Source organism: Etheostoma spectabile, chromosome 3, assembly GCF_008692095.1.
Source record: "Etheostoma spectabile isolate EspeVRDwgs_2016 chromosome 3, UIUC_Espe_1.0, whole genome shotgun sequence".
In the NCBI taxonomy this organism is placed as follows: domain Eukaryota; kingdom Metazoa; phylum Chordata; class Actinopteri; order Perciformes; family Percidae; genus Etheostoma; species Etheostoma spectabile.
In genome coordinates, this window is record NC_045735.1 from 23,147,185 (window position 1) to 23,163,432 (window position 16,248).

The 16,248-nt window shown below is 38.9% G+C and overlaps 2 protein-coding genes across 5 annotated transcripts in view; one reads left to right on the forward strand and one right to left on the reverse strand.

Moving 5' to 3' along the window:
* The window catches only part of gria4a (glutamate receptor, ionotropic, AMPA 4a), a 111,019-nt gene extending 101,508 nt beyond the window's left edge, over positions 1–9,511 (forward strand). For 2 of the 4 annotated variants that reach the window (XM_032508759.1, XM_032508764.1), the window contains exons 17-18: positions 370–617; positions 5,907–9,511. In XM_032508759.1, coding sequence (XP_032364650.1) covers positions 370–615 — 246 coding nt within the window. In that variant the 3' untranslated portion in view covers positions 616–617; positions 5,907–9,511. The remainder of the gene's footprint in view (positions 1–369; positions 618–5,906) is intronic. The other 2 variants (XM_032508744.1, XM_032508754.1) reach the window with 1 other exon arrangement.
* A 2,283-nt stretch (positions 9,512–11,794) lies between these two features.
* msantd4 (Myb/SANT-like DNA-binding domain containing 4 with coiled-coils) overlaps positions 11,795–16,248 on the reverse strand; it is a 6,122-nt gene continuing 1,668 nt past the window's right edge. Inside the window, exons 4-6 of the mRNA XM_032510088.1 lie at positions 15,366–15,461; positions 14,976–15,275; positions 11,795–14,206 (exon numbers count right to left, since the gene is read on the reverse strand). Coding sequence (XP_032365979.1) covers positions 13,457–14,206; positions 14,976–15,275; positions 15,366–15,461 — 1,146 coding nt within the window. The 3' untranslated portion in view covers positions 11,795–13,456. The remainder of the gene's footprint in view (positions 14,207–14,975; positions 15,276–15,365; positions 15,462–16,248) is intronic.

Consider the following 16,248-nt stretch of genomic DNA (forward strand, 5'->3'; position numbering starts at 1 on the left):
AACAATTTTTTTCTGAGACAATCTCCATTTCTGTGTCTAACCCACTGTACCCATTGTCTGTCTGCTTTTTCCCAACTCTTTTTCCATACTGTCACCTCCCTCAACCCCTTATCCTCCTTCACTTTTCTTCTCCTGTTTACTCCCATTATTCTTCTGTTTTTCACATACCTACCTAAACTTTACCCTCCTTCTATACTCTGCTCCTTTCCTCTCCTTTTGTTTATAATTTTTACAATTTTTTGCCTTCTTTTTTCACTTTTCCATTGACCCCTTCTCCTTTAAAACTCCACCCCGTATCTTCCTCCTTCACCTCTTCCTTCCCTTCATCCCGCATCCATCCCCAAACCTCATCCCACTCCCTCTCTTCAGGACAAGTCGTCCCAGGCATTGAGCCTGTCCAACGTGGCGGGGGTCTTTTACATCCTTGTGGGTGGCCTGGGCCTGGCCATGCTGGTGGCCCTGGTCGAGTTCTGCTACAAGTCACGGGCCGAAGCCAAGCGCATGAAGGTGGACCTTAGCCCCCCCCACTGCCCCAGCCCCTCCCCCAGCACCCAGAATCTAGCCACTTATAGGGAGGGGTACAACGTGTACGGCTCCGAGGGGGTCAAGATATAGGGGTAGGATTTAGAGGCTCCCATATAGGTGGGGTAATGGTGGTGTTGATCATGGTGGTGGTGCTGTAGATTATTGTGTTGTCGATGTGGAGGTTGTCGCAGCGGCTCAATGCAACAGTGTTGTTCTTCATTTGGTGATGAGGATGTGGTCAAGCATTGTGGAACCAATGTAGCTTTTTATGTTTATTGTAAGCTTGTTTTGGCTGTTTCTTTCTTTATTGGCCTAAACTTTTCTTAGATTTTTGGTTTTGTTATTGTTTCTTTTCATTGTTTAGCATTTCACCCCGGCTAGATTGGGGTTAGATTTGTGTGACTACAGATTTGGTTCCATCGTCTTTGGCTGCAGATGATGATGGCGATGATGATGATGATTATGCTCCTGGCTCAGGACTTGACTAGGCACCTGCATTGTAATTTTAGCTAATCATTAACAAAATAATGATGAGCAAGGATGCACAACTCCATTTTCAGGGGCTATCATTGTATTAAATAAATACTGTATAGGGCTGCAACTACCAATTCTTTTCTTTATCAATTAATCTGCCATTTATTTTTCTAAACTAATTATTGCTTTTGTGTCCAACAGTCAAAAGTCCAAAGATAGTGATTGTACTATTGAAAAGGAATAATAATTGAATAATTGTTAAAAATGATTTAAACAATTAACCAATTACCAACATAGTTTCTCACTTTACAGTCTATGGGCTAATCAATTAATTGAATAATAATTATAGTGCTAATACGGTAAACATAAACTCCTAATAAAGATTAGCATACATTATAAAAGTTCAAGTTTTATTAATACTAACATTCAAAACTCATGAGTTATTTTTCTCTATTATTTGATTTTTCATGATGGATAATCTATTTCAAGGTTGTAGCAATAGTCTACATTGGTACTTACCCTGAGAGCAAAGGTTTCTCCTTAAAATTGGTGACCGCCTCTAGCTGCAAATTAATAAGCTAATGTGTGGACACCAATTATCACTTATGTGGTCTGACTGAAACGTTTCAGCCTTAATCTGAGTGTTATCTCAGGAATAAAAAAACCACTATTAAGTTGTTTTTATGTCAGTGGATGTCCACCATAATTTTCATAACTAGACTAATAGCACCACTGCAATGTCAGAAAGACATATCAGTGTACATGACACACCTTGTTTGTTAAGAGCCCTTTAAAGCCAGTTAACACTGAGCCAATTCAAAGTTATTGAGGGCGAGACAGCTTGAGCAAAGTTTCAGACATTACCTTTTCATGTAACATGTATATTCAAGGAAGTTATTAAAGGAACAAATGAAATAGCTGGATTATTTATTGATTTATAAGAAATATTTAGTGTATACATGTGAATCTAATTTACTAATAGTAAACCATGGTACAGAAATCTTCTTCAATGCATGACCTTTAGCCGGCACTATTTCCTAACGTGCACCTTTAATTAGTTGTTCATAAACTGGAGTTGTGCACCCCTGTTGTATACGGTCCAAATAGGCACTCTGAAATATACCAGCCCTGACCACTTCCAAACAGCCCAGTTACTTAGTGTTTATGCAGAGGAATAATTGGTGAAGCAAACACTTCATAAAGAACGGCTACTTGGTGATGGTGTAACACGACTTACACTCTATTTATTGATGAACTGAACTGAAAGGAGTCACTGGACCTCAAACGATGATCTGCTTAACAAACCTTTCAGAAGCATTATAAGGTCATATTTAATGATCACCTCAAACAGGATCAATACACAGGATGCAAAAATACAGCTAAATGTGATACACTAAATACTGGCTATTATCTGTTGAAAGGAAACCATGGCAACATCAAATGAAGCATAAGATTTACCACATTCTGAGCATCTACACATAGTGTACAATACAGTATCTACACACTTCACATAGGTTCCTTTCTTAGCTGTTCCTTAGACTTAGAGTAGTCTTTTAATTGAGCTGTACATCATCATGACATCACTCATTAAAAGAGGAGTAAGGCAAACCTTTTTTCTCTGTTCCTGGCAACGTATCACCAAACACAGTTGGCTGTTTGTTGCAGAGTAAACTGTTCTGTTAATGAAAATTAGTACATCTAAATGCCTATTTTCAGATATTTTCCTCTTATTCATGGGTCCAAAAGTGACTTTCACAAGACTAGATACTGTATAAATGCCATTAGTTTGTGAGCAGAACATCAAATTGCTATGTTACAGAAACCAAAGATGAAACTAAACCTTGTTTTCTTTAGGAATCTTTTCAGAGATAATTCACATAAAGCAAAGACATTTTAAGTGTCACAATCATAGCACAGGCAACACCAATTTAACACATTACAAGTTCTCAGAAAATGCATGTTTAATCGTAAAGTAAATCTTTTTGGCTGACAGAGATATGACTGTGAAACATCACAGAGTAGCCTGGCTTTGTGAAGTGTCGCTCTACTCTGAGCAGTATAGTCAGTCACTCCCTCTCTATAAATCTGAAACCTTGAAAGAAAAATCCCTCCTTCATGTTTTCCTTTTGTGTTTCAAGTCCTCACCTTCCAAATCTTTTCAAATCCTCACCTGAATTTTTCAATTTGTTAAACCCAGAACCCCAGAAATGCATGGTCACCTATGAAATGCAGATGTCTAAAACCCAAATCCTCTTGTCTACTATGAACGTTTGTTAATTGTTGCCTGCATTTACATTTACGTTTGCCTTTAGTAAAACTGTTACTGTAGCATTTGCACTATGTTTTAGTAAGATCTGAATGTTTAGATCGGGGTGCAATCACACATGAACTCAGACATTTCTACCTGTAGTTCAGTTTGTTCAAAGGGAGGGGGGATGTAGAACAACAAATAAGTGCATTGAGAATATTTAAAAATGCTTTTCTAAGCAGCTTGTGATGAAATCTGTTCTGAAAAACCAAACTTAAAGCAATAGTTAACGCAAAAACAATATTTATTGTGTATAGTACTCAACTCTCTAGGCTCTCCATAGTCCCAGAATAAGTTTTTATTTTTTGTAGAATAGCGTTAAAGAGAGGGTAGTAGGGGAGACCAGGGACAGTTGTAACACTTTTTGCAATTTTTAGCAATACCTCAAAAACCATTTACACTGGAATAACCAACTTGTTATATTATAAACCTCAATCTGTCAACTGTTGAAACCATTTATTTAATTGGTTTTATGAAATATGTACATGTTGCAAAATAGATTTGAATACAGTCTCTCCACTGTTACAACCGTCCCAGTGTACAGGGACAGTTGTAACACATGTCAGGGACAGTTGTAACACATGTCTAAAATATAAATAATTAATCAATGATATACTCATAACATGGAAAACATCATGTATCAGTCATGTTACTGTGACTTTTTATTTATATTTTTAAGAAATGATTACCTTTTTTCATACTACATGACAAAAAATAAAGAGTCATTCGATTATAATGCACCAGAATGATCTCATGGGTAGAACACCTAATCCCTGGCTTCTCTTCTTGTGGAATCGGTGCAGGGTCACATGGCAGATGCCATATGATTTGGCCACTCCCCTGACTGACTTTCCCTGTCTGATTTCATCAGAAGCCCTTTCCAGCACAGGAAATGGGACTCCCCTGTCTGCCTTCCTCTTTCTGATATTTGGCATGCTGTAAGCAATCACATGTTTCCACTGACTATCTTTATATAATAGTATAAATAATAATTACATTACATAAGTTGATGCTTTTGTATGCTTCTGGAACACAGTGGTTGATGTACCACAGTGGGAATTGAACCCAGATCTCCCACACCAAAGACATTTCATGGCGTTACAACTGTCCCAGTATCACCAGCCATGTTTTCATCTCATGTCAGCTAGCTCAAATGCTAGTTTGACACTTGTTAGCCATTTCTATTTTTAGCTTACAAAACAGTGATTCTAATAATACTTGTTTGAATTCATAGACATTTGATCTTATAACAGCATCCCAAAAAATTAATCACAAAGAAAAGTAACTTTTTTACCTCAAAAACAATCTTTTGTTGATAACTCCTTCAGGAAGTTTCAAATGTAGCACCCTCGTTAGGAGAATGGAGGGAAACGAGCTGAGCACGAGCACAGTGAGTGTCATCACTCTACAGTGTTTCTGATTGGAGGAATTCAAGGTGTTACAACCGTCCCCTGTTACAACTGTCCCTGGTCTCCCCTACCCGAAAAAGAAGACTTCAGGCCGAACAGACATCAAAAAAGGTTATAACATCTGGAAATTCCTTTTGCAGCATAATTCCAGTATGTTGGATCTATTTGTGGGCTCATGAAAAATATTGGATATTGCTACACAAAAAGGTTTTTGGACATTTTGTAACCTTTTCTGCTGTCTTTCTTTCAGCATCTGTCAAAGTGTGATGCACTGATTTGCTTTAATTTTTCGGGTTAACGCTATTCAATTGAACCCTTTTTCTGGGACCACAGAAAGCCGAGGGAGGTGGGTATTATGATACAATTCATACTGTTTTCAGATTAACTATTACTTTAAAGTTCTTCAGTAACTCTCCATTAAATTAGTTACTTATTTCTTAAAGGGATAGTCAAATCTATAGTCACTATAGTAAATGGCAGTTGACACGCCCCCAGTTTGGAGAAGCAGACAGGAGTTCTGACACAGCAATGTTCTGCTGTGGATAGGGGCTGCAGCACATTTTAGCCACCTAAAAAAGGACCACCTTAAAAAACAATATAAATTTAATAGCACGCTACATTAGGAATATTTTCACCGCCTGACCTTGCTCTCTTCAAAGCCACCAGACTCCTGGAACAGTTATTTTACCTTGCAGAAAACACGATTAGCTCTACCAATAGAGATAGTAGCAGCAAATCATAACATTTGCAAAGCAGGAACCACCAACGGTTGAAAAATTTAAAAAGATACAAACATAAACATTGTTATAAATATTGTTGTTTATTTATTTGACAATGACTAATTCATTATTTGAGTAACTATTTCAGCACAAGTTTGCTTATAATGTGAGCCTTATAACAAAATAAACAGACTGGAATGCGAATAGAAAACCTTCCACAGGATTATTTTGACTGTGTGTGCTTGCACCCTCAGACCTTTCTAACTGTTAGCATACTCGTGTGTTCAGTGGGTGTACAGGCACAAGCATGCGTAAGCGTTCTTTGTGCATGTGTTTTTTTTTCAGAATTTCTGTGTCTTTACGCAAGTTTTCACATTTTTTTACACAAATGACATGATTTTTTTACAACTAACCTCCACTCTGCCATCTCCACCCTCATTTCCGTCCTCCCCTCGACCTCTCCTCATATAGCTGTCTTTTTCTGAAGCCATGCGGAACAAGGCCCGTCTATCCATCACAGGAAGTATGGGGGAGAATGGCCGCGTCCTGACGCCAGACTGCCCCAAAGCTGTGCATGCTGGCCACGTCTCCCTCCGACACCCCGGCCTTGCAGTGGTCTCCTCCGGACTGCCCTGAAAACCAAAAACACCTGCCGTGCCTTAATGACACACAAGCATACAGACTTTGACAAGGACACATACAAAAACACACACATCCCACATGCAATTACACACTATCATTTTAAAAGACACACACACACACACATAACATGCACATAATTACAGATACTCAAATACAAAAACTCACATCTTTACACACTTGAATACACAAACTCACACTGCGCATCATCATCACACTTTCCTGCTGCCATTGACTTATTTTACAAGAGATACGTGAAATTCAACTGTGAAGTGAACAGTGGAGTAAAAATACAAAGGACAACTATGACTTTCACACCTGCCTGCAGCATTCATTTTATTGTTTTTTTGGAGGATACCATCGCGATATCAACAAACCGGCAGGAAAGCCAGCACAGGCTTACATGAAATGAACTATGAGCTGTGAACATGACCGCAAACTGATCATGATGATGATAGTGATAAAGACGATGATCACAGCTGAAGTAAAAAAACAAAACAACATAAAAGACAGCCAAACTCTGTTCCTGCTCTGTCTTCGTTGGACAGTGTTGGCCAATGAGCGGCACCCCTTGACAACGCCTTACTAAGACTAACAACATTGTTTTCATCATCATCATCATCATGGTCATCGTCATCTCAACTTGCCTGAGAGTGTGCCAGGTATTATCACCCTTAGAAGACCAGAAAACTGTAAGCTTGAACGTTCGGACTGTGCAAACCCGCTACTTTGCCATGGAAAGTTCAAACTGAATGAAAATGCTTTCTTATTACGCATATGGAAAGATTTCTCGCCCCAAAACCAACGAGATAACCAGCCAATATAGAACAGAAGTAACCTCGAAACACAATGTGGCTGATCTCTGCCACATAATTCACAGGGGTTTGTAAAGAAAAAAGAAACAGTAGTATTTAACAAAGTACTTCATCAACAGCATCATCATGACAGTAGAAATGCTAAATAGCAAATTGAAGATTACTTTTTGCTGACGGGCAAAGGCACGGTTTAAACTGTATATTCAGTGATGGAGAGAAAAAATAAAACACATGGGCAGATCTCAAATGGCTACCTAACATAAGTGCTTCTCAACCTGAATGCCTGGACTTTAAAGAAGAATAACTGATGGAGGATAAAGGAACAAATGTAGTGTTTAAACTTTTGGGATCCAACCTTTAAATTGTGGAAACTAACTCTGCCTACATGTCTTCTTGTATAATGAATCCATATAGCAGGGCAATAAAAAAGCAAATCAAAATTCATGATTCTTTGCATGTTTTCCCACAGTGGGCTGACTATCAACCATTTGTTTCAACGGCCTTAATAAGGTTGAGAACCACTGGTCTATGCTGTATGTGCTTCAGTTGACTTAAAATATAGTTACACTTTTCAATTGCTCTAAAAGTAATGACTTTTAACGGGCAGTTTGGTTGTCATTTGAGATCCTCAGTCTTTTCCAGTGGTAGGAGAAAGGTACCATATCAGAAAGCTTGCTTTTTAAAACTGTTGTAAATAACTGCGTAGCAAAACAGAACTCACCTGTCTTTTTTTAATCATCTTAGATAACAATTCATTGCAATAATGAATATAAAAGAAAATGCCATTACTTGTAATTAAGATCATTTTTTTATAAATCTACATATTATATATATAATACAAATAAATATATATCTATAGGTCTATAGAGAGCTATAGAAAACATTGATCACAGATTGTCAGAGGCCATGGCATACATTCTGTTATATGGCTGTTTTTTTGATAACTTGAGAATATTAATAAACCACAGTCTTTGTGTGTCCTGCTCAACACTGAATGTTCATCTGGCACTCAAACGGACACAAACGTAGAAATGCACGCACACACATTGTTGCATTCACAGGATCAGCTCAGAGTGATCACTCCAGCACCGTGAGAGGTTCAAACCATTTCAATTTTGCCTGTCTGTCTGTTTCACCAGTGTTTTTACCCCAAAAGTAGTCTGTTGTTGGGCTGCAAAGGCCCCTCAAAACAGCATGTGGATGCCAGTATTCAGCACTGGAGCCGATATAATGAGTAGACATTTAGGCAGGCCTCCAGAGAGGATGGGCCACAGTGATTACCGTACTGTAGGGAAACAATGCTGTCTGACATTTGGAAAGTGTAGCATTTGTGTTGCATTTCATATCGCCTCAGTGCTTTTTGTTATTTGTCTTCTCACCAGATGTTAGTCCGCTACAAATTGAAATCCAACACAAGTTCAAACTGAGCCGGGTTTGCACTTTTTAGGGAAATGTTTGGATCCAACATACTTGGCAAGAGCAATTAATCAAATGTTTAAAATCTGTAATATACTGTACGGCAGCATTTTTTGGCACATCCACTTACTGCCAGCCTTGAGGAGAAATAATATACATCACATTAATATCTGAGGAACAATTAAGAAAATATAGAAATATATATTAATGGATTCACACCAGTGCAGTTTTACTTATTTTGTTGTACTGTGTTACAACTTAGCATGGTGGTGATGCTTAGAGATTGTGTGATAATACAGTGATACTGTATGTGGGGATGAAATTGTTTTCTGCCCTGTTCACCTCTCCTATTCTTCCTTGTCTGCAATGGTGTTGTTTTTAATTCTAGTGCTGTTTGTCATGTGTCCTACCTCCCATCTCTCAAATCTTCCTTGCTCCTTCTCTTGTTTTGTCTTTCCCTTTCCCTCTTTCTGCTTTCCTCGCCCCTCCTGTCCCACTGTCAGGCAGAACTCTCTGTATAAAGTGCATCTTGAGCAATGACAAATTACTCTATTTTCTGCCCTGACACATCAAAAAATTATGGAATAGAGATGAATTGAAAACTAGAAACACCAATTTACAATCTGTGTTTCTTCTGGCTCTTTGTTCTGAATATTGCATACCTTTTACCTCCAACATTTCACACAAAAAACTGCAACTTCTTTTATTAAACTCCCGTATCTCATTACCCATCAGTCCTGCATCAATTGTATTGAAGTCAAACTCAAAAAACAAAGACATACATAGATAACATAGTAACTAATATCTGAATAACCTCAAGTATCTCAAACAACAACCTGCTTCATGTCTAACAAGAATAAGGTAGACCGTTTCCAATCACCTTCTCTCAACCCAGGGGATCAGTGCAGCAGTAGTGCGGCAACCCAGGAGGAGAGAAATAATGAAAATAATGGGTTTCTACTGTGGATTCATTTGTGAAGAGACAGTTGACACAGATCTAGCAATCACCACAACAGACACACCAGGCAGTTAAACTGCACATGATACTTATGTGTTTATTTCTTCTTTATCAGCACATAAAGTTTCATGCATAGACAGCAAAAACCAGACTGCTGGGCTGTCAACACTCTTTAACATTGTTTACTTCTTCCTTTGTTTCTTGTCTTTCCATTTGGTTTCTTTTTCTAGTAAAACATCAATGCTGAACCTGCTCTCTCTGCGTGGTTATTTATCCACCGATTCTGTCCCTGAACTGTAGCTACTGCAACCAGCATGTGGGCCTCATTTACAACAGAATAAGAAAAGTGATGCAATTCACTTTTTTCTAAACTGTTTAAATATTTTCATGTAGACCGAAAATTATTAAGCCTATCTGAACACGTTCATTGTACTTGTGCCAATCAGGGTCTCAGCTGTGGTGGAGGTTTTACCTCTGAATCACATGTAGAACTTCCATCAATTACTCAGTGGCTTTGAGATGTTCTCAAGAACAGCTGACATTTAAGACTCACCAGAATTTTTATGTGTATCTGTTCTGTGTGTATGTGAAGCATCACACTGCACACAGGCTCTGCTGTTTGTAGACCAGCAGCTGTTACGGGGTTAAATTCCCTGCTGCGATTTTGTCATTTAGGCTCCTTTTACAATCCATGGGGACCTAACACTCCTGATGCAGAGCCATCACTGACAAGCATTTTCCATTATTCCCAATCTCTTTCACATAAGGAGACACACATACACACACATACCATGCTGGGTTATTACTGACAAGTATTTCCCATTGACCCCGAAGATGAAGCAAAACAACAATTTTGAGGTGGTTCCGGCAGCCTTTTAACCTTGCACCCTTACGTGCAAATGCACACCCACACCTCCAATCTGCCTTGTTTTTTGTCACTGCAGAGCAACCGTAGGCTAGTCACCTTTTCATTTTTATTGGCTCATTTCATCTCCTCTTTCTAATGTATCAGTCTTTCCCACTCTCAACCCTGCATTATCCCCCATCCAGTTCAGCCACTCCTCATTTTTCCTCTGTTCTCACTCTCTATTCCTCAGCTCGTTCACTTTATCCACCCTCCCCCTGTCAAACCCTGATTTCTCACAGCTCCTCTCCCATCATGACCATATCCACTGTTCTGACTTTTTCTTTGAGGTGTCTTTTGTGTTCAAATAGCAAAATGAATTTCCACCGATACTCAGCACACCCAAGCAGCTCATCCCCATGCTGTTTTGTTTTTGCTGTTAGTTGACTGTTTACTAAACTGTGCACATCTACTACTTACTTACTTACTTTACAGAATTGTAGTCTGCAGACAAGATTTAAGATGACAAGTTTTAAGATGACAATGGTTGGATTAATATAAATATAATTTTCTGACTGAACGAACAACAAATCTGACTTTTATTCATGTTTAATTTAGTTCTAGTAAACTATATTCTTTACAATTTGTTCTGCTCTGCTAAGAATCTTTTTTTTCATATTAGCTGACGGCCTAAAGCTCTGAACTGTAATTTTTTAAAGTCTGATTTGATTATTCTAATTTGACTGCGTTACTGTAATAGGTCCTAATAAATGTAGACTTAAAATATAAAAACGAGCACAGTATCAGAAAGGAAATATTGTAGATTTTCCACCTCTGGCCTTAGCTGCCATGTCTCAGACAGTCCACGCAGCAGTTGTTCAAGTCACTACACTCCTCCAGTGCTTTTATAACAAATACGATGGGTTTTCCCACTAATTTTAAATCCAGACATAACTAAAGAAGGGCCTTTTAAATATAGTCTTATCTCACAGGCAGACAACAGAATCAACAGAATAACCCTAAACCGGAGAAATAATCTTTGTGATTCATTCTGGCTGTGTGTGTGTGTGTGTGTGTGTGTGTGTGTGTGTGTGTGTGTGTGTGTGTGTGTGTGTGTGTGTGTGTGTCTGTGTGTGTGTGTGTGTGTGTGTGTGTGTGTGTGTGCACACGCACTTATGGATCTGTAGGAGCGCAGGTAATTTTATTGTTTAAAAACGTTTCACTGTCAGCTTGAGCAGGTTGATTGGCTCTGTTAAAGGTTTGTGGCTCCCGTCTTGCAGTAAAAAGCTTTCATGCCACTAAGACACAGAAAAACAATTTAAATATGAAATGCAAAAAAAAAGGCATGTGTGTGACTGGATTACATCAGTCTTGACATGCTCAAAAGTTGACTCTTTAGAGATGAAAGGTTTGTGTAGCAGTGTTGTGCTCTCAAAGTGATTTTTAACTCTTGTCTCTTCTTATTAGCCTGTATTGATCCAGAGAACCCCTGATGGGCTTCCTGAGTAGCATAAATACAAAGAACACAAATGTTTTTTCTTCTAATTATCTTCTCATTCTCTTTTACTCTTCAAAGGCAATGCTGTGGACATAAAGACACGAGACAGACCATAGAGGCTTCTCGTCAAAAGCAGTACTTTGGGGCTTGGACGTGTAACAGATTTGATTCAACTTTGATCATTACAAAGTTTGTCTGGAGGTCACATTTCTTTTTTCAACAAGCTTTATTTAAAAAATGTATCAACATGGAAGTATGGACGAAGTAAGAAATCATTAAAAAACAGTTAAATAGCATACAAATATATGCATATCATAGATAGAATTATAATATGAGGAAATAATAATATAGGGCTGCTGAGCAAATTTATAAATTAGTGGTAACTCAGGACAAACATTAAAAAGAGGTGATTATTTACAACATAATAAAAAGGCATGGTTGGATGTGTTGAATGACATAACCTTCAGTATACAGTTGCAATTTTTAGCAGCCAGTAACACTATATAACATAACATACTAGAGTATATACATAGCACAACAGAACTGAAGCAAATAGCCATTAAAGGAATATTTTACTTTCATCGTCTAGCATGCACACCCCAACTTCCAGTAGCTGCTCATCACAGATGTCCAAGCTCTTTTCTAAGTCCACAAATCTTAATGGAGAAAACATCAAATCTTAGTACACCTTATTTCATGGAACATTTTGACATGTCACAGTAGGACACACACAAGTATAAATATTCAAATTAATGATTGACTGAATTGACATGCTGGCTCAATGTCACTCTGTCATGGCTTACTGGGACATGTAAATAGAACAGACCAATGGTATTAGTAACACCTGTGCATTTCATGCTATGACAAATTAAAATAGGTGGACGAATGTACAAAGTTATAAGAGACAATGTTTTAACACAAGCACTTGACTGTAAAACAAAAATAGTATAAAAAACGCTCCGTAACAAGTAATTGTGTGCATTCTTTTTTTAATGTTGGAAGCTAATGCATACAGACAAGCACACATGCAGTAGATAAGTTGGCACTGGTTGGGTGCATAGATGGAGAGTAAGACATCCCAATTCCATTCTTTCATATATACCATTATAAATTATTATGTCTAGTATGCATGTGTTCAATTGATATCCCAGCATCTGATGTTTTAAACCGCACATTTTGAGCATTGTGTATTTGGATGAGGTACTGAACATTTTATAAATCAAATATGCTTAGGGCCAACCAGCTGCATATGCCAATAGATTTTATCTTGACGGCACCTTTTCTGTCCTGTCACCCATATGAAGACATCATAAGGCACTGCTTTATCATGGTGGTCATAAATATGCCCGACCTCCATCTTAGTGACAACATTCAATTCAATTCAATTCAATTTTATTTATAGTATCAATTCATAACAAGAGTTATCTCAAGACACTTTACAGATAGACCACACTCCAGAATTTACAAGGACCCAACAGTTCTAGTAGTTTCCTCCAGAGCAAGCAACAGTGCGACAGTGGCGAGGAAAAACTTCCTTTTAGGCAGAAACCTCGGTCAGACCCAGGCTCTTGGTAGGCGGTGTCTGACGGGCCGGTTGGGGTTAGAATGAAGAGTGGCAATAACAAAAATAGAAAAAATTAGTAGTTTGTAGCAGTTCAACATTCCAGTCAGTAATAATAATTTACAAGTCCCAAACAGCTTCCTTAGGGATATGTGTGTGGAAGATGAAAGGGGAGTAACGGCTGATGCAAACTCACACATTCTGGGTTGTTTTCAATATTAAAGTTCCCCTGATGCTGGTGAAAAATGAATGTATGCATCTTTTCCTCTATCTCTTATCAGTCTTTTTTCTCAGTGGCCCTGATGCAGCTGCATTCTCTCTTTCTCCACTTGGAGGCGTTCTCTCTCAATCTGCAGTCTGCCCGCCTCGAATTTGAAAAACTGCAGCCTCTCTTTTTCCAGTTGCAGTCTCTCCTTCTCTAGTTTTAGCCTTTCTGTCTCCAGATCCACCATTGGCATCCAGACTTTACTTTCTTTTTCTCTCTCCCTCTGTCCAACATGAGTGGAGGATAAAGATGATGTGGAGAACGAAGGATGACCTTGTTGCGGCGGCAGGTCAAATGAGGAGTCCACGCGCTCTGATTGGCTGAGGAGCAGAAGCCTCAGCCTCTCCCTCTCGACCTGTAACCTCTCTCTCTCTAGCTGCAGCCGTTCCCTCTCTACCTCCATTTGACGAAGTCGCTCCTTCTCCACCACCAGCCGCTCTTTCTCCACTGCCAGACGTTCAGTTTCCACAGCCAGGCGCTGTTTTTCCAGCTCCAATCGCTGTTTCTCAACAGCAACACGAAACCCTGCCCCCATGTTTTCATGATTATTTAGTCCACCCAGAGCTTGGGCTGGTATCCCCATCAGGCCACCAGCCAGTGGCACGTCTCGGTTGGTAGTGGACGTCGGAGCCTTGGAGGAGCTGAGGATGCCCAAGTCGTTGTGGGAGTAAACATCACCAACATGCCCTTCACCACGTGACACAATGTCACTGAGGAGGGAAGGAATATCATCTTCATCTATTTCTCTGTGTCCCATATCACCATCACCATCCAGCTAGAGGGGGAGAGTGAGATCATGAAAGTGGCTCTCCACTGATTTTACACACACATTTAGGTTTAATTCTCTTGAAAGGTACCACTACTCTCATCTTGTGAAAGCAGCTGTATAATGTGGCTCTCAACAGAGCTTACCAAAGTCTCAGAAAATAACCCTGATGGTAGATGATGAAAGATGCAATCAAGACCCACACTAGAGACAAAAAATCTGGCTACCTATGCATCTGCAGCTTCAGGTTAATAACACTGTTAGTTAATAGGTTGCAATATGTTTTCAAAGGATTATTGTGTTTGATTGTATTACCATAGTGTGAACAGACAATTATTTTAACTTAGAACAGATCACAATGCAGTCACAAAAAAAAGTGATGTTTAAATGGACAGTTTAAATGAAATCCTAATTAATTAACATGTCATTTAATTTGATCTCTACCTTGTAAACCTACATGAGCCCAATCAAAAGGCCAGATGAACGAGAGCCACTTGAGCTACAAAATGTACTGGCACGATTGCTGTAATATGTGTAACTCACCTACCTCTGCTAATTAAACTAATTAACACATTATCTTGTCAATTATGGTTACTTGTCTTACTTGTCATGAACAGTGTTAGTGTTAGCAGTGTCCTGAAGGTTTTTGAGACATCATTAGTCCTTATTTACATGCTAAATCAATTAATAGACAACGGTTTTTACTCAGAATATATAATATATAGTAATCTTACAAACACAGGCACCACAGTGTTGATGATGAGTTTCTGTTTCTTACTCTGTATTCACTGACATCATCCTCCATCTTCACACCCAGCGGTGCCATCATGGCCTGCCCGCTCGGCTCACCGAGAGCCGCCAGCTCTGGCCAGTCGCAGTGACAATCCTTTGAGAGGCCTGAGAGGTCAAGCAGCTGGTCACACCCAGATCCCAGAGAAGCCGTCTCATGCTCAGGGGAGGACTGATCATACTCAGTCTTCAGGGCCACAGATGAGGATGAGGAGGAGGAGAGAGAGAGCTCAGCCCGAAGCTGTTTTCTCTTCATCAGTGCACGCCAGTCCAGGTAACGACGCTTCACCTGCACAGGAGATCAGGAAGAAACTCGTGTTTAAGAGGTCACGAATATAAAAAATACAAACATATGATTTGAGTGTAGGAATAAGCACACTTCAGCAGCAGTGCGTAGCTCTCCCTCTCCCAGAGAATTAACACCTCGTGCCACTTCCTCCCATGCCTGTCTCTTCAGCTCATTAATGGCTGTGTTCTGTTCACACACAAAAATAGAAGAGAAGAAGAACAAGAAACATCAATTAGATTGTTCTATTCTAACATTTCTAACATGGGTTTTGTGAAGTCGGGTTGTGTTGTGGTGACAAAGTACTAGTAGGTCTGTAGGAAAGTGTGAGCAATGCAGGTTTCTGTCAAAATAACGAAAATGCCCGTTTTAAAAACACAATTATACTCTGAAGAACATAGCCAGAAGATAAGATTGAGGCCATTATGGATATTTGAGACTTGAGAATTTTCTCCTTTAGGATCCTTTAAACTGTATTTTAAAGAATTGTGACCAAGAATATGCACGGAGCTGGATATCGTACAGTTGAATAATAAACTGTGTCAGTGCTCTCTGGTGGACAATAGAGATAATTTGTTTAAAAAATATATTTTGAGGAATTCATTACCTGCACTTTTGTTTTACTTAGCGGCCAACCTATTTGTGACCAGGTTGATTGATTGGTGTAGGTTTACTCTTTTTCTCAATCATAATGTGTATCATATGTTTTAGTTGTGATTTGTGTGGGTTTTTGGAGGATTGTGTCCGTTCATTGTGTAATGCCTCTTAACATAAATCTGTGTTATACTGTATATTATTATACATTTGAAGAAGAAAAACATTGAATGAGCGCTGCTTTTGTCAGTAATGAGTGAGAACAGTCACACACATTAAACAAGATGTTACAAAAGACTAGGAATAAGTTGCTAATTGGACAGTTAATTGTTGTTTGCTGCTGTTGATCGGTCAAAGAAAAGAGAAGAGAAGAGAAGAGAAG